At 47.4% G+C, this 11408-nt stretch overlaps 1 protein-coding gene across 1 annotated transcript; it reads right to left on the bottom strand.

The window, feature by feature from the left end:
* Positions 1–12: 12 nt before the first annotated feature.
* On the bottom strand, positions 13–10583 carry LOC115181652 (regulator of G-protein signaling 20-like; the record flags this gene model as incomplete). The annotated part of the gene is made up of 3 exons (XM_029743477.1): positions 10421–10583; positions 2030–2110; positions 13–265 (listed from the first exon to the last, which is right to left on the bottom strand). Coding segments are annotated over exons 1-3 (438 nt in total), but the record flags the coding sequence as incomplete, so codon positions are not given.
* Positions 10584–11408: the final 825 nt, after the last annotated feature.

The following is an 11408-nucleotide window of genomic DNA, read 5'->3' on the forward strand; positions in this document are numbered from 1 at the left end:
GGGGGGGAGAGAAACAGGAAGTACTTGTACCTCTTTGGGAGACAGGACAGAAATGTAGTCCTCGTAGATCATGCGTGCCTTCTCCTCCACTGTGTTCTTGTTCATCTCCTGTTTGAGGTCTTCACAGGCCAGCCAGAACAACATGTTCTCCTCGCTGTACTCAGTCCTTAAGAACTCCCTGAACACGTTCCGACCTGCAGGATTCTTCATCAGCTTGTCGAACGACTGGGCCCAGACCTTTATCTCATCTAATGTTGGTTTGGTGCTGAGAGATGGAGGGAACGAGAGAGAGAGAGAGGTTAAACAACTGGGCCCAGACACTAATCTCCTCTAATGTTGGTTTGGTGCTGAGAGATGGAGGGAAAGAGAGAGAGAGAGAGGTTAAACAACTGGGCCCAGACCTTTATCTCATCTAATGTTGGTTTGGTGCTGAGAGATGGAGGGAACAAGAGAGAGAGAGAGGTTAAACAACTGGGCCCAGACACTAATCTCCTCTAATGTTGGTTTGGTGCTGAGAGATGGAGGGAATGAGAGAGAGAGAGAGAGAGGTTAAACAACTGGGCCCAGACACTAATCTCCTCTAATGTTGGTTTGGTGCTGAGAGATGGAGGGAAAGAGAGAGAGAGAGAGGTTAAACAACTGGGCCCAGACACTAATCTCATCTAATGTTGGTTTGGTGCTGACAGATGGAGGGAAAGAGAGAGAGAGAGGTTAAACAACTGGGCCCAGACACTAATCTCATCTAATGTTGGTTTGGTGCTGACAGATGGAGGGAAAGAGAGAGAGAGAGGTTAAACAACTGTGTCCCTCATCTCGTCTAGTGTTGGGTTGTTGCTGGAGGAGAGAGATGTTAAATGGCTGGGGGCGATGCCCTCATCATCGCCAATGTTGGTTTGGTACTAAGAGACAGATTATTGATTTAGACCAGGTTTAGACAAAACCTGATTGATCAACACACAGCAAACTGATCTATGACCCAGATCTACAGCTGGGGTTAGGGGTTTGGGTGTAGGGGTTAGGGTGTAGGGGTTAGGGTGTAGAGGTGTAAAGGTTTGGGTGTAGGGGTTAGGGTGTAGAGGTTAGGGTGTAGGGGTTAGGGTGTAGGGGTTAGAGTGTAGGGGTTAGGGTGTAGGGTGTAGGGGTTAGGGTGTAGGGTGTAGGGGTTAGGGTGTAGAGGTGTAAAGGTTTGGGTGTAGGGGTTAGGGTGTAGAGGTGTAAAGGTTAGGGTGTAGGGGTTAGGGTGTAGGGGTTAGGGTGTAGGGGTGTAAAGGTTAGGGTGTAGGGGTTAGGGTGTAGAGGTGTAAAGGTTAGGGTGTAGGGGTTAGGGTATAGAGGTGTAAAGGTTAGGATGTAGGGGTTAGGGGTTAGGGTGTAGAGGTGTAAAGGTTAGGGTGTAGGGTTTAGGATGAAGAGGTTAGAATGTAGGGGTTAGGGTGTAGGGGTTAGAGTGTAGGGGTGTAAAGGTTAGGGTGTAGGGTTTAGGGTGAAGAGGTTACGGTGTAGGGTGTAGCGGTTAGGGTGTAGGGGTTAGAGTGTAGGGGTTAGAGTGTAGAGGTTAGGGTGTAGGGTTTAGGGTGAAGAGGTTAGGGTGTAGGGGTTAGGAGTTAGGGTGTAGGGGTTAGGGTGAGAGGTTAGGGTGTAGGGTGTAGGGGTTAGGGTGTAGAGGTTAGGGTGTAGAGGTCAGGGTGTAGGGGTTAGGGTGTAGGGGTTAGAGTGTAGGGGTTAGAGTGTAGGGGTTAGGGTGTAGGGTGTAGGGGTTAGAGTGTAGGGGTTAGGGTGTAGGGTGTAGGGGTTAGGGTGTAGGGGTTAGGGTGTAGAGGTTAGGGTGTAGAGGTTAGGGTGTAGAGGTTAGGGTGTAGAGGTTAGGGTATAGGGGTTAGGGTGTAGGGTGTAGAGGTTAGGGTGTAGGGGTTAGGGTGTAGGGGTTAGGGTGTAGAGGTTAGGGTGTAGGGGTTAGGGTGTAGGGGTTAGGGTGTAGGGTGTAGGGGTTAGGGTGTAGGGGTTAGGGTTAGGGTGTAGGGGTACTCACCAAGCTTCACAGTTTGATATGCTCTCCAGATGCGTCTCCAGGGATTTCTTCCTCCTGTCCTCTTCATTCCTAACAGTGAAACTGCAAGGTGGTGAAACTACATCACAGCACTTTTACATAGAGAAACACATGCTCGCTCGCTCACTCACTCACTCACTCACTCGCTCACTCACTCACAGGGTTGGGGAGTAATGGATTAAATGTAATATATTGTAATCAGATTACAGATATTTTGGAAAAACTAGATTATTACTTCTAGGATAACTTGTAAATTCAGAAAGGTTGTTTGCAATATCTTTCTGTTATCTTTGACAACTTTCGGTTTTCTTAATGACATTCAAAATCAGCATTGAAAAAAACGTTTTTTTTTTTCTGTCTGAGCGAGTTTGACCACAAGGCAGACATCACTATGAAGACACACGAAATGCGTTTGATGGATCGCGTGAAAAGAGCAGGAATAGGCTTTTGTGGGCTACAGTCCAAGATATGTCGTCCAGAGGTTTGACTGCTGTAGGTATCCAAAGATTATCCAAGTTGAATTAACACTACACCAGTGCACACTTTTGAAAGTGCCAGGTCGCAATTGTAAATGAGAACTTGTTCTCAACTTGCCTACCTGGTTAAATAAAGGTGAAATAAATAAATAAATAAAAAAGACTAAAACAGCTGCAAATTATCAAAACATCAAACTGTCACCAACAAAAACAATACCAAATGCAGCATATGGCATTCTGTCACGCCCTGATCTGTTTCACCTGTCTTATGTGATTGTCTCCACCCACCTCCAGATGTCTCCTGTTTCCCCCATTAGTCCCCGGTGTATTTATCTCTGTGTTTCCTGTTTCCCCCATTAGTCCCCAGTGTATTTACCTCTGTGTCTCCTGTTTCCCCCATTAGTCCCCGGTGTATTTATCCCTGAGTTTCCTGTCTCTCTGTGCCAGTTTGTCTTGTTTTGACAAGTCAACCAGCGTTTCTCCTAGATCCCCAGTCTCTGTTTTTTCCTAGCTCTCCTGGTTTTGACCCTTGCCTGTCCTGATGCTGAATCCGCCTGCCTGACCACTCTGCCTGTCCTGACCTCAAGTCTGCCTATCCCCTGGTACTGTTTGGACTCTGACCTGGTTTATGAACTCTCGCTTGTCCTGACCTCAAGTCTGCCTATCCCCTGGTACTGTTTGGACTCGGACCTGTTCACTGAACCCCTGCCTGTCCTGACCTCGAGTCTGCCTATCGCCTGGTACTGTTTGGACTCTGACCTGGTTTATGAACTCTCGCCTGTCCCCGACCTGCCTTTTGTCTACCCCTTTTGTTATAATAAAAATCGGAGTTCAAACATCTGCCTCCTGTGTCTGCAAATGGGTCTCGCCTTGTGCCCTTAAAGCATGAATTTTTCACATGCAAAAAGCACTTTTCGGTAGTGCTTAAAGCTTGCCATTCTGAAAGCAGCATTTCCTCTTCAACTCAATAAGCCCGATCAGTCGTCCATGACAACAAAATCATAAACAACAGATTAGGCTAATTAGTCCTTCGTTTTTGGGTTATGCTCTGGTAAAATCATTTGGCTAATCTATATTTCCATCTTTCCAAGTCCTATTCTTCAAGATAAAGGCTGACTGGAAATCTGACAGACTTTGGTGTTGAATGTAAATACTGTATATAACACATACACACACATATACATATATATATATATGTATATGTGTGTGTGTATGTGTTATGTGTATGTGTTATATATATATAAATATAAAACCTACAGTGCCAGTCAAAAGTTTGGACACACATTTTTTTTAAACTATTTTCTATATTGTAGAATAATAGTGAAGACATTAAAACTATGAAATAACACATATGGAATCATGTAGTAACCAAAAAAGTGTTAAACAAATCAAAATATATTTTATATTTGAGATTCTTCAAAGTAGCTGCTTTTCCTTCACTCTGCAGTCCAACTCATCCCAAACCATCTCAATTGGGTTGAGGTTGGGTGATAGTGGAGGCCAGGTCATCTGATGCAGCACTCAATCACTCTCCTTCTTGGTCAAATAGCCCTTACACAGCCTGGAGGTGTGTTGGGTCATTGTCCTGTTGAAAAACAAATGATAGTCCCACTAAGCGTAAACCAGATGGGATGGCGTATCGCTGCAGAATGCTTTGGTAGCCATGCTGGTTAAATGTGCCTTGAATTCAAAATAAATCACTGACAGTGTCACAAGCAAAGCACCCCCACGTATCACACCTCCTCTTCCATGCTTCACGGTGGGAACCTCACGAGGAGATCATCCGTTCACTGGATCTGCGTCTCACAAAGACACGGCTGTTGGAACCAAAAATCTCAAATTTGGACTTTGGATTTCCACCGGTCTAATGTCCATTGCTCATCTTTCTTGGCCCAAGCAAGTCTCTTCTTATTATTATTGGTGTCCTTTAGAATGGCAACCTAACAGCACCGGAGAGGATGGCTGCCGTTTTACAGGCTCCTAACCAAATGTCCTAGTTTTTTGGCCAAAGTGCAATCATTGGAAAACAAAATGGATGATATACGATCAAGACTCTCCTACCAACGGGACATTAAAAACTGTCATATCTTATGTTGTGTTAACCGAGTCATGGCTGGCTTCTCTGTGCATCGGCAGGACAGAGCAGCTACGTCTGGTAAGACGAGGGGTGGGGGTGTGTGTCTATTTGTCAATAACAGCTGGTGCGCGATGTCTAGTATTAAAGAAGTCTCGGGGTATTGCTCGCCTGAGGTAGAGTACCTCATGATAAGCTGTAGACCACACTATCTACCGAGAGAGGTCTCAACTATATTATTCGTAGCCGTCTATTTACCACCACAGACCGATGCTGGCCCTAAGACCGCACTCAACCAGCTGTATAAGGCCATAAAACAAACAAGAAAATGCTCAACCAGAAGCGGCGCTCCTAGTGGCCGGGGGGACTTTAATGCGGTCAAATTTAAATCCGTTTTACCTCATTTCTACCAGCATGTCACATGTTCAACTGGAGAAAAAAAAACTCTAGACACCTTTACTCCACACATGGAGATGCAAAACTCTCCTCCGCCCTCCATTTGGCAAATCAAACCATAATCCTATCCTCCAGATAGAATCCTGTCTCTATTCTAGAACCTCCCCTGCTCTAGTCTGTAACCCAGATAGAATCCTGTCTCTATTCTAGAACCTCCCCTGCTCTAGTCTGTAACCCAGATAGAACCCTGTCTCTATTCTAGAACCTCCCCTGCTCCAATCACAAACTATCATACAAGCAAAAAATATAAAGCAGGAAGTACCAATGACTCTCTCAATACGGAAGTGGTCAGATGATGCGGATGCTACGCTACAGGACTGGTTTGCTAGCACAGACTGGAATATGTTCAGGGATTTATCAGATGGCATTCATCGGCTCATCAATAAGTGCATCCACGACATCGTCCCCACAGTACCAGCTGCCTTGAGATCATTGACAAGATCCTCCTGTGTAGTTCTGGGCTGATTCCTCACCGTTCTCATGATCATTGCAACTCCACGAGGTGAGATCTTGAATGGAGCCCCAGGCCAAGGGAGATTGACAGTGATTTTGTGTTTCTTCCATTTGCGAATAATCGCACCAACTGTTGTCACCTTCTCACCAAGCTGCTTGGCGATGGTCTTGTAGCCCATTCCAGCCTTGTGTAGGTCTACAGTCTTGTCCCTGACATCCTTGGAGAGCTCTTTGGTCTTGGCCATGGTGGAGAGTTTGGAATCTGATTGATTCATTGCTTCTGTGGACAGGTGTCTTTTATAAAGGTAACAAGCTGAGATTAGGAGCACTCCCTTTAAGAGTGTGCTCCTAATCTCAGCTTGTTACCTGTATAAAAGACCCCTGGGAGCCAGAAATCTTTCTGATTGAGAGGAGGTCAAATACTTATTTCCCTCATTAAAATGCAAATCAATTTATAACATTTTTGACATGCATTTTTCTGGATATTTTTGTTCTTATTCTGTCTCTCACTGTTCTAATAAACCTACCATTAAAATTATAGACTGGTCCTTTCTTTATCAGTGGGCAAACGCACAAAATCAGCAGGGGATCAAATACTTTTTTCCCCCACTGTATTTGAGCAACAATCTGAGGCTGGTAATGAACTTAAAGTAATGTCTTAAAGTAATGATGGACTGTCATTTCTCTTTGCTTATTTGAACTGTTCTTGCCTTAATATGGACTTGGTCTTTTACCAGATAGGGCTATCTTCTGTATACCACCCCTACCACCCCTACCAACCTGTACGCTCTCGTTAGTTGGCCCTCGCTTCATACTCGTCGCCAAACCCACTGGCTACAGTTTATCTACAAGTCTCTGCTAGGTAAAGTCCCCCCTTATCTCCGCTCACTGGTCACCATAGCAGCACCCACCTGTAGCACGCGCTCCAGCAGGTATATCTCACTGGTCACCATAGCAGCACCCACTCATAGCATGCGCTCCAGCAGGTATATCTCTCTGGTCACCCCCAAAGCCAATTCCTCCTTTGGTTGCCTTTCCTTCCAGTTCTCTGCTGCCAATGACTGGAACGAACTGCAAAAATCACTGCAGACTCATATCTCCCTCACTAGCTTTAAGCATCAGCTGTCAGAGCAGCTCACAGATCACTACACCTGTACATAGCCCATCTGTAAACAGCCCATCTATCTACCTACCTCATCCCCATACTGTATTTATTTATTTATCTTGCTCCTTTGCACCCCAGTATCTCTACTTGCACATTCATCTTCTGCACATTCTACCATTCCAGTGTTTAATTGCTATATTGTAATTACTTCGCCACCATGGCCTATTTATTGCCTTACCTCCCTTATCTTACCTCATTTGCACTCACTGTATATAGACTTTTTAGTTTTGTTTTTTTCTACTGTATTATTGACTGTATGTTTTGTTTATTCCATGTGTAACTCTGTGTTGTTGTATGTGTCAAATTGCTTTGCTTTATCTTGGCCAGGTCGCAGTTGTAAATGAGAACTTGTTCTCAACTGGCCTACCTGGTTATAATAAAGGTGAAATAAAATAAATACAAATAAAATACCTTGTCACAACACAACTGATTGGCTCAAATGCATTAAGAAGGAAAGAAATTCCACAAATTAACTTTTAACAAGGCTCACCTGTTAATTGAAATGCATTCCACGTGACTACCTCATGCAGCAAGTTGAGAGAATGCCAAGAGTGTGCAAACCTGTCATCAAGGCCAAGGGTGGCTACTTTGAAGAATCAAAAATCTAAAATATATTTTAATTTGTTTAACACTTTTTTGGTTACTACATGATTCCATATGTGTTATTTCATAGTTGTCGTGTCTTCACTATTATTCTAAAATGTAGAAAATAGTCAAAATAAAGAAAAACCCTTGAATGAGTAGGTGTGTCCAAAACTTTGACTAGTACTGTATATCACCTATATAACATATTACCATCTGTAGTGGAAAGCAATGGGTTAGAAGAAGCCTACATTCCCAACACATAAATCCATTTATGGCCAGCTATGTAAACTCTAACATACATCTGGATAGAACAGTAAAGAACAGGAAGCAGAACAGAGCAGGTGATAGAACAGGAAGCAGAACAGAACAGGTGATACAGCAGTAGAGAACAGGAAGCAGAACAGAGCAGGTGATAGAACAGGAAGCAGAACAGAACAGGTGATACAGCAGTAGAGAACAGGAAGCAGAACAGGAAGCAGAACAGAACAGGTGATACAGCAGTAGAGAACAGGAAGCAGAACAGGAAGCAGAACAGGAAGCAGAACAGGAAGCAGAACAGGAAGCAGAACAGGAAGCAGAACAGGAAGCAGAACAGAACAGGTGATACAGCAGTAGAGAACAGGAAGCAGAACAGGAAGCAGAACAGAACAGGTGATACAGCAGTAGAGAACAGGAAGCAGAACAGGAAGCAGAACAGGAAGCAGAACAGGAAGCAGAACAGGAAGCAGAACAGGAAGCAGAATAGAGCAGGTGATAGAACAGAAGATAACAGGAAGCAGAACAGAGCAGGTGATAGAACAGGAAGCAGAACAGGAAGCAGAACAGGAAGCAGAATAGAGCAGGTGATAGAACAGAAGATAACAGGAAGCAGAACAGAGCAGGTGATAGAACAGGAAGCAGAACAGGAAGCAGAACAGGAAGCAGAACAGAGCAGGTGATAGAACAGGAAGCAGAACAGGAAGCAGAACAGAGCAGGTGACAGAGCAGTCCCTCTGCTGAACATCTGTGGGTCCAGCCTCTGACACTGGAGTGTACCATATACTATGTGAGAAGAGGGGGATACTGGGAAATACTATGTTCTCAGTGAGAGTGGGGGGTGGGACGTACCAAATACTTTATGAGCACAAACTTTTGTTCCTGTAGATTTTGACCAGGCATGAAGCCTTGTTACAGGGATGCTGTGAGTGTAGGGGGGATGCTGTGAGTGTAGGGGGGGATGCTGTGAGTGTAGGGGGGGATGCTGTGAGTGTAGGGGGATGCTGTAGGGGGGATGCTGTGAGTGTAGGGGGGATGCTGTGAGTGTAGGGGGGATGCTGTGAGTGTAGGGGGATGCTGTGAGTGTAGGGGGGATGCTGTGAGTGTAGGGGAGGATGCTGTGAGTGTAGGGGGGATGCTGTGAGTGTAGGGGGGATGCTGTGAGTGTAGGGGGGGGCTCTGTGAGTGTAGGGGGGGACAGGGATGCTGTGAGTGTAGGGGGGATGCTGTGAGTGTAGGGGGGGAAAGGGATGCTGTGAGTGTAGGGGGGATGCTGTGAGTGTAGGGGGGGATGCTGTGAGTATAGGGGGGGATGCTGTGAGTGTAGGGGGGATGCTGTGAGTGTAGGGGGGATGCTGTGAGTGTAGGGGGATGCTGTGAGTGTAGGGGGGGATGCTGTGAGTGTAAGGGGGGATGCTGTGAGTGTAGGGGGATGCTGTGAGTGTAGGGGGGATGCTGTGAGTGTAGGGGGGATGCTGTGAGTGTAGGGGGGGGGCTCTGTGAGTGTAGGGGGGGACAGGGATGCTGTGAGTGTAGGGGGGATGCTGTGAGTGTTGGGGGGGACAGGGATGCTGTGAGTGTAGGGGGGATGCTGTGAGTGTAGGGGGGGATGCTGTGAGTGTAGGGGGGGATGCTGTGAGTGTAGGGGGGATGCTGTGAGTGTAGGGGGGATGCTGTGAGTGTAGGGGGGGATGCTGTGAGTGTAGGGGCGGATGCTGTGAGTGTAGGGAGGGATGCTGTGAGTGTAGGGGGGATGCTGTGAGTATAGGGGGGGATGCTGTGAGTGTAGGGGGGGATGCTGTGAGTATAGGGGGGATGCTGTGAGTGTAGGGGGGGATGCTGTGAGCGTGGGGGGGATGCTGTGAGTATAGGGGGGATGCTGTGAGTGTAGGGGGGGACAGGGATGCTGTGAGTGTAGGGGGGATGCTGTGAGTGTAGGGGGGATGCTGTGAGTGTAGGGGGGGATGCTGTGAGTGTAAGGGGGATGCTGTGAGTATAGGGAGGATGCTGTGAGTGTAGGGGGGGATGCTGTGAGTGTAAGGGGGATGCTGTGAGTGTAGGGGGGATGCTGTGAGTGTAGGGGGGGATGCTGTGAGTGTAGGGGCGGATGCTGTGAGTGTAGGGGGGATGCTGTGAGTGTAGGGAGGGATGCTGTGAGTGTAGGGGGGATGCTGTGAGTATAGGGGGGGATGCTGTGAGTGTAGGGGGGGATGCTGTGAGTATAGGGGGGGATGCTGTGAGTGTAGGGGGGGATGCTGTGAGCGTGGGGGGGATGCTGTGAGTATAGGGGGGATGCTGTGAGTGTAGGGGGGGACAGGGATGCTGTGAGTGTAGGGGGGATGCTGTGAGTGTAGGGGGGATGCTGTGAGTGTAGGGGGGGATGCTGTGAGTGTAAGGGGGATGCTGTGAGTATAGGGAGGATGCTGTGAGTGTAGGGGGGGATGCTGTGAGTGTAAGGGGGATGCTGTGAGTATAGGGGGGATGCTGTGAGTGTAGGGGGATGCTGTGAGCATGGGGGGGATGCTGTGAGTGTAGGGGGGGACAGGGATGCTGTGAGTGTAGGGGGGGACAGGGATGCTGTGAGTGTAGCAGGGGGACAGGGATGCTGTGAGTGTAGGGGGAGACAGGGATGCTGTGAGTGTAGGGGGGATGCTGTGAGTGTAGGGGGGATGCTGTGAGTGTAGGGGGGGATGCTGTGAGTGTAGGGGGGATGCTGTGAGTGTAGGGGGGGATGCTGTGAGTGTAGGGGGGATGCTGTGAGTGTAGGGGGGGATGCTGTGAGTGTAGGGGGGGATGCTGTGAGTGTAGGGGGGATGCTGTGAGTGTAGGGGGGATGCTGTGAGTGTAGGGGGGGATGCTGTGAGTGTAGGGGGGGATGCTGTGAGTGTAAGGGGGGGGGGGCGACCTACCATGAGCAGCTACAGCAGCAACACCAGCAGAAGCAGCATGGGTTTGGTCTCTGTGTGTTGGGCTGTCGTTGAGCCCGGCTGGGCGACATCTCGCTGACAGCCATGGGAGACTCTCCGTCTGCCGGGACAGGGCCTGTGTACTGAGAGAAAGACAAAGTTAATATTGCCTGCTAACATGAATTTCTTTTAACTAGGGAAAATGTGTCACTTCTCTTGCAAACAGAGTCAGGGTATATGCAGCAGTTTGGGCCGCCTGGCTCGTTGCGAACTGTGAAGACTATTTCGTCATAACAAAGACAGCCGACTTCGCCAAACGGGGGATGATTTAACAAAAGCGCATTTGCGAAAAAAAGCACAATTGTTGCACGACTGTACCTAACCATAAACATCAAATTAACCAGGTGAAATTGTGTCATTTTGCGTACTTTGCACGCAGAGTCAGGGTATATGCAACAGTTTGGGCCGCCTGGCTCGTTGCGAACTAATTTGCCAGAATTTTACGTAATTATGACATAACACTGAAGGTTGTGCAATGTAACAGGAATAACGTTTTGTTTTCGAGATGATAGTTTCCGGATTCGACCATATTAATGACCTAAGGCTAGTATTTCTGTGTGTTATTATAGTATAATTAAGTCTATGATTTGATAGAGCAGTCTGACTGAGTGGTGGTAGGCACCAGCAGGCTCGTAAGCATTCATTCAAAATAGCACTTTCGTGCGTTTTGCCAGCAGCCCTTCGAAATGCATTGCGCTGTTTATGACTTCAAGCCTGTCAACTCCCGAGATTAGGCTGGTGTAACCGATGTGAAATGGCTAGCTAGTTAGCCGGGTGCGGGATAATAGCGTTTCAAACGTCACTCGCTCTGAGACTTGGAGGAGGTGTTCCCCTTGCTCTACATGGGTAACGCTGCTTCGAGGGTGGCTGTTGTCGATGTGTTCCTGGTTCGAGCCCAGGTAGGAGCGAGGAGAGTGACGGAAGCTCTACT

This window comes from Salmo trutta, unplaced genomic scaffold, assembly GCF_901001165.1.
Source record: "Salmo trutta unplaced genomic scaffold, fSalTru1.1, whole genome shotgun sequence".
Taxonomy (NCBI): domain Eukaryota; kingdom Metazoa; phylum Chordata; class Actinopteri; order Salmoniformes; family Salmonidae; genus Salmo; species Salmo trutta.